A 16,318-nucleotide genomic window follows, 5' to 3' on the forward strand; every position below is an offset into this window, starting at 1 on the left:
TGTACTGAAATTTTGTCCTTCCTTCTCAGCAACTCTGAGTGGTTTTTTTCATTCTCACAGTCATGTCTCTTGTTCAAGGCTTCATAAGAATTAAAATAACCAACTGTAATGTCTTTCCTTTTGCTTTTTACCCAAAATATACTACCCTCCCTTCTCTAGAGAAACATTTCTGTCATTCCTTTCTTTCAGTCTATTTATTATCAAATCAAATGTATAATTTTGAACCTTTCCCCCTCTATCTTCAGAATGTCCTGTACCTGACAGCATCTTCTCAAATTTTCCTCCCTCCACTGCCATTCCCCACCTGAATTACTGTTACTGCATGTACCATACAATTTCCCATAGATGCTGTCTCTATAAATCACGAGCACAATCCCACCCTGGGTGTGTTCATCAAACACTTCATGTCACTATATCTATGTTTGCTACCCTCGTCCTCCAAGGTTTCCAAGATGCACCTGCATAAAGCCCTGAAAGACCTCATCTCATATCTCATCTCATCTCATCTCATCTCATCTCATCTCATCTCACAGCTGACTCTGCTCTGAGCTAAGGACCCTCAGGTCCTTTGCACTCTGAGTTCATCCATGATTCTGATCACAATTGGAGATAGTATGCAATTTGTGTTCTGTCCTGGTTCAAATTATTTTACTCCACAAAGAACAACTCCAGAGGTATTCTCCTTGCAAAGAACCATTTACATTTGTGTGCAGCAATGCACCCTGGCAGCCACCACAGCACCAGCAATGCAGTGTGAGTACAGTGGGCACATGCATGAGCTAAATAAACCATGAAGATTTTCAGATCAATTTGCTCAATGGACAAGGAAAAGGAGGGGCAGGGAAAAGTGCTTACAGTATTTCTGAAAATATAAAGAACAAATGGAAAAGAAAGACCATTTATTACTGTATGTTGATAAATCACTACTTAAGTTCCAGGTTTTATTAAACATTTAAAGGTTAAAAATGACTTTTTTACCTCACTTTCAAGAAAGAAAAGAACCAACATTCTAATAAGGTTTCCATTTGGGCTATTTCGACCCCTCCTCTTTGCTAGAGCCTCTTCTGCTTGGGGATCATGTCTGCTGAACAGCCTGAAAATAAACAGAAGGAGCTCATGGCTATCACAGCAATCCTCATTTCTGCAAGAATATGATGAGCATTCATTCTTGACACAGTAAATTTGTTCATAAAACAGTGCAAGTATCTCAAGCTATTTCTTTCAAGGGAAAGAGGGCATGACCTCTGCCTGTCTGAAGAGATGAATTTATCTTCAGAGTCTCTGGTTCCACAAGGCTGGAAGAATTTCACACAGGAAAAAGCTCTCCAAAATCTACTTATATTAAAGGTTTTGCACAGTTTTAAATATTTGCATTACTTGTACAGTTTTGAATTTATAACTTACCCAGTCTTACAGTGCTCCAAGAGCTAAGGTTGCATCACTCCAGCTGGGCCATGGTACAAACAAACCTGATACCCATCAAACAACCAACCTCAGGTACCAGGAGCAGCATCAAGGATAAAACCAGCTCCTGCTCATTATTTGGGGTTTCACAGGTAGGTGACACACTCTGCACTGCGTTCCCTGATGCATGGCCCATCCCAAACCCCTCTCAATGCTCACATTTTCCAAGAGACCTCAGATGTGCCAATATTGCAGTCACAGCAATGCCTGTTCTGCTTTGAGAAGTTTGAAAGCTGTTCCTGGCTTTTACAGTGAAACCACAAAGCAGATTAACACAAGAAACACAGAATTGTGATCTCACTGCTGTAATTCACTGAAGAGAAGGACGCGTTACACACAAATGCTGTATTTTAGTTAAAAACATCACCTCATCCCCCTGCTTATCTTAACAGATAAGCAATGAGCACCTCTGCAGGTGCTGAGATACCTTACAACCTGCCCCTCAGGGCTCAGCCAGTGATCCTCTGTATTTGTTGATCCTTTATATCCTCTGTACTATTTGCTTTCCTTTGCTAAGCACAGAGAGCAAGTGTGATGACTATCACGGAGCAAGTGATAGTGAAATGCATTAAATTATAAATAAATCACACCTCAAGTGCCTCAAATAGATTCTAACTTATTTAACTGGAAATTTTCTTTGCAGAAACCAAGACAACATTAGGTAAGAATGGGACAATCTTGTCTCCAGGCTGTTAGCTTTGAGACACATTTACAGAAGGCAGCTTTGTACCTTGTAAAAGAAGTCAGAATGAAGTTTTGTCTTTATCCTAAGTGCACTTTATATGTCCTTATTTACCTTTGAGGCATTTTGCAAATGTATTTTGTCATGTGTTGATTAATAAAGGAATTTTTGTATATATTTTTAAAGAGAACCTAACCCTTTCCAATAACTAGTAAAATGTCTTGTAGGTGATAGAAATCTGCACATATATTCTTTGAAACAGATAGTGCTTGATCACAAAGCTGGAGTTCCAAAAATCCACCAATGAAAGTGTACAATTACAATGTGGACTTGTAAATCCCTAATAAACCATAGAAAATTAGAGCACTGTAAAGAAAAACAGATGTTTTTGTGTATTTTTTCCTACCTGTATCTCGGCATGAAAAATTAGATAATCTGGGTTCTGATATAAATCCTCTATACATATAATACAAAATAATACATATAATACAAAACTCTAACTCTAAGGGGAAAAAATCAAATTCCTGCTGAAAGATTTTTAACTGCAAACAACAAAAAGAAAAGGGTAACTCCTGTGATGTGGCAATGCCCTGGTCACAGTTACTGAGGTGGTGTGACTCACATTCATGGAAAAGCTGGCTCATGTCCTTTGGCACAGTGAGGACATGAGAGATGTAACCATAATGCAGTGTATTTTCAGGGGAAGGCAGTGAATTCATAAAGAAATTTTGTAATTATTGCTACATAAAAACCTCCCAGGTTCACAACATTGAAGTAAACTGGCTTAATTCTTGATAGAAATTATGACTGTTGATGTATCAGGTAGACGACCACTGACTACAGCCCAATATATGTATCTGACCACACCAGGAATTCATCAAGTGCTGCAGGACTTAAACCAACTTTAGAAGTTTATGCAGCCCTTGTATATTTAACCCTTGAGGAGTTAGGAAAAGTTATCTGCATTGTAGAGCAGGAAAAATGTGCATTTGGTTTCTTCAAGTCCTCAGGTCTTGTTTAAACAAGACAGTAAAATCTCTGGTTTAAATGAAATACCCGATTTGCTGAATTGGGATATTTCCCTCTACTCCTTCTTTGCTTTTTGACCTTACCTCTCTAGGAAGCATTCACAAATCTGGTCTTATTCCAGGGCAACTGATGACTTACTTTTTGTGGAGGAACTCCCCCGCTGCCACTGCCACAGGCCGGTGTGCTGAGTACACCAGGTGATAAACATTCTCACAGTCTTCATTGGACAGAGCCTCCTCGCTCCCACTGAAAGAGTCACAGGAACACCTGAACTGCAGCAGAGGTTTCATTTCCATCCCCTCACCTCCCACAGCTCACTTGGGACAGCTACAAGGTTGGCTCACTTCCCACAAAATCCTAAATGGTTGAACAAGGACTTCAAGGACCTTTGGTTCAATCTCAAAATACAGAGGCATTTAAAGGGCGTGTGAGACTGGAAGTTTCTCTGATTTCCTTCTCCCAGTTGTATCAATATAGAGATAAAATAGTATTATGAAAAGATCAGAACCACTGCTTATTCCTTAGTCCATCACACATACTACAATGCACAAACTGCAAGATGCCACACACTCATCAAACATCATAAAGTAAAAACCTGGAATCACAGAATCCCCTAGGTTGGGAAAGACCTCCATGCTCATTGAGTCCAACCATTAACCCTGGTCCTCTGTGTTCACCACTAGTCCATGTCCCAGGTGCGACAGCCACCTCTGAACACTTCCAGGGAAGGGGATTCCATCACTTCCCTGGGCAGCCTGTCCCAGAATGTTAGCAAAAATGATAGAAAAATACCAGCACTGTCCCAGTCAGGATGTTACCTCCATCCCTGTTTAGCTGGCATCCATCAGAACCATTGATGTAGCAGGACTGTAAATCATTTGGCTGCATATTATACACAATTTTAGTTGGTCATTCCCCATCAGGATTGCTCCAGACACCTTTTTGGAGCTCCTACCTGACAGAACATTTCCCTGATCTCTTCAAGGTGACCCTGACTCTTCTGGTGCTAAATGCATTTAGCATTGCCTGTGCTTTCAACAGGCAGCCAAAGAGAAAGCAGGAGCGGACAAAAAACGTGCACTGGCTAATTTTTGACCTTAAAACTTACTGTGTTCCCAAAAATTGCTATTGCAGGGCAGAGATGTGCTCTACATGTAATTTCTGATCATATTAGTTATATTTACTTTCAAAATAAAACAGTAGATGCAAGATTTCATTTCTTGCTAATATTACAAGGCTAATCTCTTTAAAACAGTGTGACCCATAAATAAAAAGCTGAAGTCTAGACTTCTCTACTAAGGAAAGGCTAGTGCAATCTTTTGTCCAAATTCTGCATGTCCGAAAACATTCTTCAAAGTAGAGCCACTGGATATAAAGTATGAAGCAAAAATTCTATGCATCTGCTTGTAAACCAGATGTTCTTTAGTACAGCTTTTAATAGATACATTATAAAAGCCTAGCAGTGCCCCTCCAGGTGCACACTCATGAGGCTGCTGGGGACAGGCTGGTTCCACATCAGCACCTGGGAGGATTTCTGACATGATCCTTACCTCAGGGGAGCCATTGCATCCCCACATGGAAAAGCCTGGCAGCAGGTGTCTTACCATGTGACTATTTTCAGCTGTGCCAGGAAATCAGTCAACTCTCCCTGCACTGGATCTGTGTTACTGCTGCAGTTATTCTAGCAAGAGTCACCCACAGACACTGGTTTTGGGAGGACAGTTGTTCTGCCCTTGGCAAAAGGTAGAAATGCCCTTTGGCATTCTTCCACACAATGGATGCACTAATGGCTCCAAAACATCCACACATTTTTACACTTTGCCTCCTATATTCCCATGAAATGAAATATCTTACTTGAGCTTCCTGTCTGTATTATATGTTCAGTCCAACTTCATACTAAGTGTAAAGTAACACATTCACTTCAATACACAAGCCAAGCACTCAAGTCACTCAAATGTTACTGGTTTAGGTGATTTTCCAAGGGAATGCAGGGGTTTGGAGCAGCACTCACTGGAGGATGAGCGTGACCAATCGAATGGCTTCCACAGCGACGTCGTACTCCTTGTCCAGGGTCATGGACACAATGCGGTCCTGCAAGGCAACTCGGGGTCAGTGACAGGGCACAAACACAGCACAGCCAGCAGCTGGGAAATTCTAGAGATTACAAAAGAAATACTTCTGGAGAGAAAGATGTTCTGACTGCACCCTGAGAAGGAGCGCCCCGCAGGGTCACCCAACCTTTCAGTGCACCCCTTAGCTGGGTGCTGCATGCACAGTGGAACAGCAGGAGCAAGTGCTTCAACAGTCCTTATCCTTGTGTGCTTGCCAGAAAGGGAGGCAGGAGACTTGGGAGTTCCAGCACTGTTCTGGGCTGGGTTAATTTAACAGGTCTTTCCTGAAAAGTCACGTACTTAGGTTGGACTTCTGGACCAGCAGAAGAACTGCCCCACTTCATTCCCCTGAAACCAAATCATTTCAGAGGAAAGAACACTGCATATATGGAAATAGGGTGAACGAAATCACACCTGAATTCATGCACCTGCAGATTGCCTGTAAAGTTGTGACCTTTGTCCTGTCTGCATCTGAAGGTTTGAAGTAGATCTCAAGAATTAACACTACAGAGCTTCTCCAGGAAAGTGGGGAATTCCATGGTTTGACTTCGTGTTTTCCCATACTCTTTCCAGTGAAGACAAGCACATCATTTTCCTGTCAAATCAAATGATTTTCTAACTTCTAAGGACCCTGTAGTTATAAGAAGTCTTTTAAGGGCTTCTTTCTCCTTAGGTTCCGTTTGCTTACTGGCAAAAAGCTGTGATTGGTGTATTTTGTCCTTCCTATCTGGGGAGAATTTCCATCCAGCCATAAAAATGCAGTATGTCTCAGTGCTCTTTGCTTGACTGATCAAGTTACTGAAAAGAAATCAGGTCATCTGAAAATAAAACTTGATTTCTCTGGCTTAACTCGTTCAAGAAGGACTAGGTACTCTATGACATTTTGGGATATGAAAAAATAGAAATCAGGGACTGGGAAAGAAACAAGGGAAGTGTAAGGCAACAACAGTGAAAGTCACCAGAACAAACTAGGACAAAATAAAGGTTTTCACCTTTTTTCTCTAGTATTCCATGCATTTAAGGGCTGAAGGGGAACATCAAGCAACTGGTGTTTATTTCGATACAGAAATTTCAGATCAGTACTTAAAGAATGCATCGTGGCTGTCTCAGGTGTTACTTCCCAACAAAACCAGGTCAGCAGAGACACTTTTTGTCCCTGTGGCTGAAGGAGCCTCTATCAATCACTATTAAGTTCCTGGGGAATTTGATACATTTCATGTAGCTGTAAACAGTTTAAAAGACTGTGAGAAGTCCATGAAGAGACCCAATGAAACAACTTTCCACACAGGACACTCTGTTATGAACAAGACAACAAAACTGCTGTCAACTTTTCCTAGGGTCCTGGCCGAGGAACACCAATAACAGCACCAAGAGAAAGAACAGCCAGGTGTACTGATCTTAAATGTCTCGGTGGAATTTCATGTATTCCCTCAAAGTGTATCTTACACCCCAGGATACCTCGGGGAGGGAACTAGCTCACATTGAGTGAGCACACAGGTGTAAAACTCCTTCTGCATCTCTGAAAAAAGCCTGGAAGAGAGGGGATTTTCTCTCCTGTCCACAGAGCAGGAGGTACCCTCTGAATCTGGAGCCCTTTGGGACTTTGAAACCAACTGACGTGAGAAGGCTTCTTTATCCAAAAAGACCATTCTCTCAATTTCCCCCCAAAATATCAGGCTTAAAATAAACAGCACAGATGTGTCATTTTCTGCCTTGGGGCCAGCACCTCTGTGTGGTGGCACCTGCCAGCCAGGCCCCAAGAGCCTCCCCAGCAAGTCCTGCACACCTGGTGCCTCTGCAGGTGTAACTTCTGGGGCCGAGCAAGTTCCAACCCCCCCTGCTCAATCTGCCTTTACAGAGATTCCCTGCACCATTGTGCAGCAGCAGAGCAGGGCACAGGCCTGTATTTCTGACTTGAAATTCTCAGTGTCTCTGGAGATCAGTTTCCATCCTGTACTGGGCTGTGAACAAGGCAGACTGAAGAGCCAACCTCTTCTTCTGCTCCCAGGCTGTGGAGACAGGGTCAGGGATGAGGGAGTCTGGCACTGACTGCAGGGGAGTTAATTCACAGCTTTTCCATGTGGGGTCACTTAATGGCTGTGCCACACAGGACTTCTTGATGGAAAACAAAAGTCTTCTCTTTGATGGACAAATTTTTGTTTTGATGGACTAAGCTTATTTTCCAGCTTATCACCTACTCTTAGAAACACAAGTGCTGGAAAGAACAGGCATCTTTCCTTTGAAAAAGGGACAGGATCACATCCTTGTCACAGCTCTCTGGAAGGTGGTGAAATATTAACACTCCAGCACAAGGCACTCTGGATCAAATTAATTTATTCTTTTAACAGCAAGAAGACCTCTAGAGAGATTTCTCTCAGTTTGAATGGATTGAACTGAACACCAGCTGAACTGTGCAGGTCGATTAAATTCTGATGAAGAAATATAAATAAGCAGCCATGGAACTGAAAATGGCAGTTAGGTCAATTGTTTCTCAAAGAGGTGGTGGTAGAGTCTGTGGCAGCAAGACATTTAGCTGATGTATCAGGGATTCAAAAAGCATTAATTTGGAACTTTGCTCCATCCTGGTGCCAAAGGCCACATCCCTGACAGCACAGCTGTAAATCCAAGTGCAGGCATTTGGGCCATGCCAGCTTTTTTTTCCTCTTGATGTGGCAGAAACTGAAACTGATTAATCATTCTGTTAAACAAATCTGTTCTCTAGGCTCACAGAGACTTTGAGCACACCTTGTCTTCTTATTTATTTCATAATTATACAGATTTCTGTAGTAAAACCAGCTTTAATGGGACAGAAGAAAGATGAATTCCTAACAGGGCTCCCTTTCCTCTGAACCTCTCTGACAGCAATGAAAATTCCTTGTGCCATCCCAAGCCAAGCAGCAATGCACAGGCTAACCAAGCTTCCTTTAAGAGAATTGTCTGTGCTGTGAAAAGCAGGATGTATTTAGAGGTTTCATGTCCCTGTAGTTTGCTGGAGTACATTACTGAATAACTATTGCCCAAAGTGTCTCCAGTTGTCCTGCAAGTTTTGCTGATGGGACAGGTTCAGCCTCAAAGCAGTCTTTTCCCTTACAAATTATGGGATCCTGGCAAAGCAGCACCAGCACATTTTCTAGTAAAGAGAAGTAGATAAAAGCACACGAGAGCTTTAGTGGCTTGTTTAAAAATAAATGCAATTACAGAAGCAGCAAATACAAACAAAACTTAAGTCTGCACAGAGGGAACAGGAAAAGCAGCAGAGTTGGAGGGTCCATTTTTCTGGTTGTCCTGTGAGGATAAAGCAAACCAGACTTAGGAGACATTAGAGAAGCAGTCTGAGGTCTGAACCTGTTTGCCAGGTTCTCTCCTATGAGAGAAAACTTTGTCTTTACTGCAACAGTCCCAGAAACTGGCTTTATAAAATTAGAAGAATGCAGGCCCTTAAGTGGTCTCACAAAATGATCCAGTTTTATCTCCTACTTTAGTCAACTACACTCAGTTCATTGCTGGCAGATATTTATTTAATCTACCCTTTAAGACTGTTATCTTAAATGTTATCTTAAAAGAGTCTGCTCTATTATATCATTATCATTATCATTTTGGAAAAAAGCCTTCCTCAATACCTAGGCTTTACTGCAGGTTAAACATCTTTTTTCTGCATTTCAAGTGAATGTAGTAAAAGGCTGATCACCATGTTTTTATAAATTGTTTACATACAGGGAAAATATGACTAATTTTCTAATTTTCTTGCTTTCTAGATCAAACTGGAGGAATTAATTGTGAAATGGTAGACAAAGCCAGTGAAGCAGCATAAAAATCTACAGGGAGAAGTTTAAGTCTTGTGCACAGTATTTATAAATATTTAAACCACCACTTTTCTAAACAGAACTTTTTATCAGCATTATAATAATGATTTAAGTTAAAAGAAACCAGTCAGCTCTGTTTCTTTTCTAAACAAATTTTTTTCATCAGCATTCTAATAAAGACTTAAAGGAGATGAATGAGTTTTTCCTTGGGCTAGCCTTTCCCACAGCAGTGTGTTGTGCAGAACACAGAAGCCATGGGGAGAGGTAGCAGCTGACGTGGTGGCAGTGCCTGAACACTCTCCTCAGCAGGCATCCAAACAGGAGCAGGGACAGTGCTTCCACACCCATCTCTCCAGACAGTTCACTTGGAAAATAAAGCAGCCAGACCACAAAGTGAATTAACAGCCACATTCTTACCCAGATACTAAGCAAAAAGTTTGTGCTAATAAAAACCCCCTGAAATATCCCCCTGGCACTTCTCTCCTGAAGGCCCAATCTGGCTCAGGGGGTTTAGAAGCAAAATGTGAACTCCTGCTCTGCAGCAAGGCCAGTTCACTGTGTGGAGGACTGTGATGCACATCCAAGTGACTCCCTCTCCAAACATAAGCCCTTATTGAGCTAAAAAAAGCTGTGTAACAAACAATCTATTGTTATTGGCTGCTACTTTCAGCTATATTTTAGATTGTGTAAGTATACATCCTTTAAATTCAATAAATCTAAAATTAAATAAGTACAGGCAGATTGAATAATGACAATATATAAGCTATCAGTAATACATAAAGACAAATAATCATCCTGGTTAAGTCTGACAAATCTTCCCAGATAAACCCTGTGAAATGGATTTGGCTTCATTTCAGCATTCAGTAACACAGTTTTACTAGTGCAGTTACAAGCCTTGTCACAAACTAATGAGTTTATTTTTAATAGACACGACCCAAAGACCAGAGCAGGATGATGATACTTTTACTTTCTGTCCTCCTTCCAAAAACTGTATTTCCTCTTACCTTGAATCTATTAGTGAACAGCTCCAGTTTGGGAAACAACTCTCTGTTGGTATACAGACTCTGAAGAGCTTTCAAACACTTCAACCTCACTTCACCTTGCTAAATAAAACACACCAAGATTAGCTGTCAGAATACTGTAACCAAATGCACATGAATATTAAAAAACATAATACTGTAATTTGTTTAATGTACATTTAAAATTTTATGCAAATGACCAAAGCCAATTTGCAATTCAGCTAAAAACCAAAACCCACATGCAGTCACCCACAATGTTAAATTTCTTCCTATTTGCATATAGAAAGAATTAATGTACCATCACTTACATGTCTGTTAGTGCTTCCCTTTCAAGTGACTCCCCAAAAAGATAAAGAATGTAGCAAGTAAATCCAAAATAAAGATGTAGGATCTCCAGGTGGTTGGTGCAGGCAGTGTGGCTGTTTGTCCTCAGGAAGGAGCCCACAGGCACCTCATGACTGACAGCTCATGTTCACAATCAGTGCACAAGGGCTCAAAATGACTGGGCACGGGCTCAGCAACTCAACTAACTTCGAGGGCAGGGACACAGGGAACACACATTGCATTTGTTATCCCCAAAAGTTTTACATTCCATCCCTCACAACAGGACAGCACAGGCTGAAGGATGGAAAAGGTGTGAGAGACCCTCCAGTGGGGAGCAGGTGGCTGCCACAGGAACAACACATCTGAGCCACAGCCCGAGGAGCCCGTGGGAAGAGGGGTGGTTGTGGTGGTTGTGTCCCTGTGCCTGAGCTGTGCTGCTGGCAGCAGCTCATTCCCAGCTGCTCTTCAGCTGGGAATTGCTTTGGTCTGCTGGGCTGCAGGCAGGAAATAGGGGTGTCATGGGACAGGGCCTTTTGTGTCCTACAGGAACACTGCTGATGAAGAGAGGGACTGGATCCTCTGTGCTGCAGGTGGACAACTCAACTGCACCATCTTGGCAAACTAGGTATTCTTGTTGAAAAATATTTGTGGATAGCAAAAAGGTTATAAACGCAAATCTACTCAAATATGATCTGTAGAGTTCACTGCAGTGTCAATTTACTTTTATGAAAGTGAAGACACTACCAAGTCTAAGGCCTTAAGCTGCTCAAGAACTAAAATGAACCATTGAACTTCATAAATAAAACTCCATACCCAGAGGGCTTCATTTCTGAAACTGTCTATTCCAGAATCCAGTCTGTGTTTAAAAAGTGCTCACACTAAAAACGGAAAGAACATTCACAGGCTGACATAAAAACAGAAGATATAAATCCCGACTTTAAAGTTTCTTTCCTCCTTCACATCTATTTCAAAAATTCAAATAGAAGACAAAAGCAGCACAGAAGTTGGATTTTCAGAAGAACTTCCATGAAGAACAACTGTTCCTGAGAAATCATCTCTCTATGTCCATGAGGAGTCTCTGAGCACTTGTGCTCTCTTCTAAGGCTCTTTTTGACTACCACTGCAGAGAAAGGCAGTGAGATGTAAGCTACGTTTAAAGGGATCTATCATAAGATCTTTCAAGGTACAGAAAAGAACTTTCTTGAAGAAAAATTACATGGATGTGATCAACTGCTAAAAAAGCCCAAAGAAACGCTGCTTGACATTCTTTTTTTAACAGCACCTGTGTGGCAGTACCAGAAATGGTGTCTCCTCTGGTGCTCATAGTGCCCAGGATGTCTGGAGCCATCAGTGCTCACAGGACATGAGCCTCTGATGGCCTCAGTGTACTGAGGGTACCCAGAGGGTCAGGATCAGGTTAGTTCTGGCCTATATGAACACTGCAAGGCACAGGGAGGCAGCAGCTTTAGTTACAGCTGCACTGGAGCCTGTCCCACCTGTGAGCCAATGGCCAAATGTAAAACTCACCCACAACGGGACCTGTGCGCAACAGGCTCAGACTGTTTGAGCCCATGGAGCCCAAAGCCCTTGGAGACCTCCCCAGACTCCACAGATCCATGGTCCCAGAGTTCAGTCCAGGCCCTGAAGCCAGCAAATGGAGCCAGGCAGGCAGGAGCCACACCCTGAGCACAGGCTCCTTGCATGGCTCCTTGCATGCCCTGCCAGGAGACTGCAGCCAGGCCCTAACCAAAGCGTCCCGGACCACAGCTGAGGAGAAGGGACTGCAGGAGCAGGTGAGGAAGAGAGAGAGAAAGTGCCTCTGGCTGGGAGCAGGACCAAGAGATGCAGAGGCAAACCCTGGAAATGCCTGCCCTTCTGGCAGAAGAATGATGAAGGGGGACTCTCTCCGAGTCTGTTTTCTAAACTCTTGGTCAAGGATGGAATTCACCTCATTGGAGAGGGAAGAGCTCCTGCACATCAGCTTGCTAACCCTGGTAAGAAGGTTTAAAACCAAGTCAGTGGAGTGGCAGGAACACCCTGGGAAGCCTAAAGAGAAGTGAGCTGGGCAGGAAGCAGAGAAGGGTATGGTGCAGGTGTGTGTGGATGCACTCCAGTCCAGACTGGAGGAGCAGCAATGTGCCACAGACCCTCAACACGCCATACACGAGATGGTTCTTGGTAACTGTGAGAATCATCCAGCTCACAGGAGCTTTGAACACCCCAAACACCTCCTAGCAAGGAAGTAATTGGGTGGGAATGCTCAAGTTAGGGTGATTCTTAAGAAACTTATATCAGCATAAAAGCTGCAACCAGGGATGGACAGGGAGGACAGCAAGAGTCTTGGTAAACTAAGAGATTAATTTATTTAACTAATTAATTAAGTAATTAGGAGGTCAAGCACAAGAGGAACATCTGCTCCAGAGGACCCTGGGTTCATCCTTTCCAAAGAAACAGACAAAAAGCAAAGTAAGAGGAATGCAAAGAAGGAAAAAGCATTTCCTTACGTGTTAGGAAGGTTTTAAGAACCGTGACTGTCCAGGTATCTAGAGACAATTATGGTTTCAAAACAGTTCCATGTGTCAATGAAGTAGGTGAAAATTAAGACTGAACAGTCTAATTTAACACTTTTATTTTCAAGAGGGTTTTTTTAATGCAATTATATAACAGTTTATACACTTTTAATTTATGCTCCCAGATACACGAGAATGAAGAAGATGCTTAAAAGTAGAGAAAGGCAAAACTTGAAAGCCACATTCAAATGAGAATCTATAAAAACCAAAAAATCCCTATAGACATTTGTCTGAAATCTGGGAGACAGCATTAACATACAAAATGTAAGGATTTTCCAAATTAGGGAACTAAACTTCTGTATCCTGCCTCTGAAAGACTACACTGGACCTACCACAAAGAAGCTAAGAACTGTTCTTCCCTGTGGTTTAATTTGTATGTCTTCTGAAGCAGAATATGGAACTGCTCGAGAATCTCCTCACTGCTGTCTCCTTTCTGCAGCAGCAATCTTCCAGAGAAGTTAATAATTTTGGGGTGACTTCTGTTCATGTGAAGTGCAAATAGCTTATGGCTATTGCCTCAGCCTTCATTTTTTAAATACCAATTATAGCAAAAATTATCTCCTGATCAAAGCAAAGCAAAATCAAGAAACTTGGGTACCAGCTGGCAGGTTTTTCAGGTGGTGCCAATGAAAACCATGCTGTTGAGGAATCTTGTACTTCTGAAGGCTTTGCATTTTCAGTTGGCTCTAACTCCATCTTTTTCCAATATATTCTTCCTATTGCACCTCCACCCTCCTTTCTGTGCCTCCCAAGATGTCTCTTTCTCTCCATTCTCTCCCTTTTCATCCTTTGACACCTGCCCCATTCTGCCTACAGTCTGTCTCACTCTGCACATGACACATCCATGACATCAACAAAACCCCACCACCTATCAGGTGGACTGGGACATTAAACACTTGAGTGATTTAAAGACTTAGAACCCCAAGGCACTTCTGTGGCCTGCAGCAAAAAATCCTGCAAAGCAGAGGCAGGAGAGCAGTCTGATAGAATTCTGCTGTGCCTGCTCCAAATGGTCCAGTTTTTTACCCTAACACTGTAATTCAAAATTCCTCTGATATGAAAGAACATGTTAATTTAAAAAAAACCTGAGGCATAAATATGTGTTAAGGCTGCAGGCAGATAACCAGACCCTGGCCTGAGGTTCAACTAGCTGAAAAGGATGTGAGAAAATACTGCACATGACATGAGAAATTGCTGGATGTGACAGGTGAGACTGTGAGATGCCACAGATGGGTGAAGAGAGTGATGTGAAAAATGGATGGACTTCAAAGACACTAGGAGGGGGCTGAGAGCTGAGAAGTGCAGCCCCACTACATTCCAGAGGTGCTACTTTGTGGAAATGTCCTACAAGGTTTAGAATGTGCTCCCAAAAATCCACTGCAATTATTCAAGGGATAACTTACTTAAATTACAAGTCATAGTAAAACAAAGCCCTCCACACACCTAAAATCCTGATCCTCCAACCTCAGCTGACCTCCCCACTCGTTTGCTAACTTGAACAACACTGTCTCCTCCTGGAGCATGGCAGCTTGTGAGGCACAGCAACGTCACCACCAAGGGACACAGAGCAGCAGCTTTGTCCCTCCAGGCACTGCCACGGCTGTTTCCACGTCCAGCATTCCCTGAGACACAGTGCAGGGGCTCTGGGGCAGACGGTGGTCATGGCTGATGGGAGCAGTAAGCAGCATCTTCCTCCTGATCAAGTTTTGTTCAATGGGATCTAATGTAAAAGTTTGGGGAGAATTTGTAAAGGAGAAGTTTGAGAGCGACAGGTTTGGAAAGAAGTCCCATGTCTAGTGTAAAGCAGAAAGGTCACTCTTAGCAAGTGAATTGCACATCCAAATGAAGGCAAGATGCAGATGCCAAAATGAAGGCAGCTGTAGTTAAAAGAACCAGCAGCAGCAGCTGACTTCTATCATTAGTGAAAGCCAATGTCTGTATAACTCATCTTGCTCACAATCCAGCACAAGAGTGACTGAGTCAGAGCCTAAATATTAAGATGATGTTTGAAGTTATTGAAAAAAATAATATTTTTAAAGAATCAGCTGTTAACTATCAGTTAGGCAAGTCATCAGAACGAACTGCAGACTTAAAATTGTTTTCCAGCAGTGCTCCTAGAAAAGGAGAATAGTCTGAATCAGGATGCTGGAAATTAATGAGCATTTCAACAGCTCAGTAAGTCTCCTTTGTATTCCTTGGATAGTGTTAGCAAGAAAGTTTAAACAAGTGATTCCAGGGGTTTTGGTGGGAGTGGGAGCACAGGCAGTCCCACTGCTGCCTGGTGTACAAAACCCCCAGGCAGAAGTGCAAAGTCCTCTGTCAGCACCCACAATGGGCTCCTCTTGCTGCAGGAGCTGGGTGGATACCATCAGTACTAAGAACTGTGCTGAGCCAGAAAAGCACCTCTTCTGCTTCCATCTGGTGTTTCAACCATTTTCTGAAGAAAAAGCTGAAGAGAACCTTGAAAAGATTCTTCAAGGAAGGGAAAGTGAACTGATGATAACTCCACTGGCTGTGGAGCCACTGGTGTCTGTTGAGGAACCAGAGATCTCCTTTTTTCCCCTAACCTTTGGGCAATGTAAATGGAAGACACATGGAAATCTCTTTTCCATTCTGCTTCAGACACAGAGGCTCTCAGGGGTGCTCTGAGAACACTTCTCTTTCTCTTGTAATCAACAGAAAAGCCCCGTGGAAGGATTTCTATCAAGATACTTCAGCAGAGACTGAACACATGAAAAGGACATGGACCAAGCAGACTGGGAGTACTGCCTCCTAATTGAAGCCAATACCTGCAAGTGACCTGATTGAAAGATACCAGGTGAGGAAACAGAACAACCTCTTTGTAAGCCAAGGATGATGCTGTGCTGGGCAGCACAGCAGCAGCTGCCTCCAGTGCACTCTGCTGAGTGTGGGCATACACAATACTCACCCTGTCATGTAGCGTCCAACCAACGTATTTTAAATAACTATCATTCAGGAAGGCATCACTGTACATTTTCATCCAGACACCAATTTCTTCAATACAGACAGCTCTAATCTCAGCAATAGCATCACTAATATGGAAAAAGAAAAGAACAAGGATTAGCCAGATTATAGACATATATACTTCTCATTCCTGTTGCCATAGCTACAATATTTTGCTTTTACTTGTCATGAACCTCACTGTGTGAGGCCTGTCAGTTCTTACTGCCATCTCACTGATTTTCCGTTCCTCTACATCCTTGAACTCACTGATCTATGTAATAATTTCAGTATTTATATATTCTCCTACATTTCCTCTATGTAAAAAAATTCTCACCCTACTTTGCTTCTTAGT

General features: G+C 42.4%; 1 protein-coding gene across 5 annotated transcripts in view; it reads right to left on the bottom strand.

The window, feature by feature from the left end:
* Window positions 1-16,318, bottom strand: part of STAG1 (stromal antigen 1) — a 177,267-nt gene that overhangs the window by 46,741 nt on the left and 114,208 nt on the right. For all 5 annotated transcript variants that reach the window (XM_032120069.1, XM_032120068.1, XM_032120065.1 and 2 more), the window contains exons 10-14: window positions 15,932-16,055; window positions 10,094-10,192; window positions 5,187-5,266; window positions 3,314-3,421; window positions 979-1,093 (exon numbers count right to left, since the gene is read on the bottom strand). In XM_032120069.1, coding sequence (XP_031975960.1) covers window positions 979-1,093; window positions 3,314-3,421; window positions 5,187-5,266; window positions 10,094-10,192; window positions 15,932-16,055 — 526 coding nt within the window. The remainder of the gene's footprint in view (window positions 1-978; window positions 1,094-3,313; window positions 3,422-5,186; window positions 5,267-10,093; window positions 10,193-15,931; window positions 16,056-16,318) is intronic.

Source organism: Corvus moneduloides, chromosome 10, assembly GCF_009650955.1.
Source record: "Corvus moneduloides isolate bCorMon1 chromosome 10, bCorMon1.pri, whole genome shotgun sequence".
NCBI classification, from domain to species: domain Eukaryota; kingdom Metazoa; phylum Chordata; class Aves; order Passeriformes; family Corvidae; genus Corvus; species Corvus moneduloides.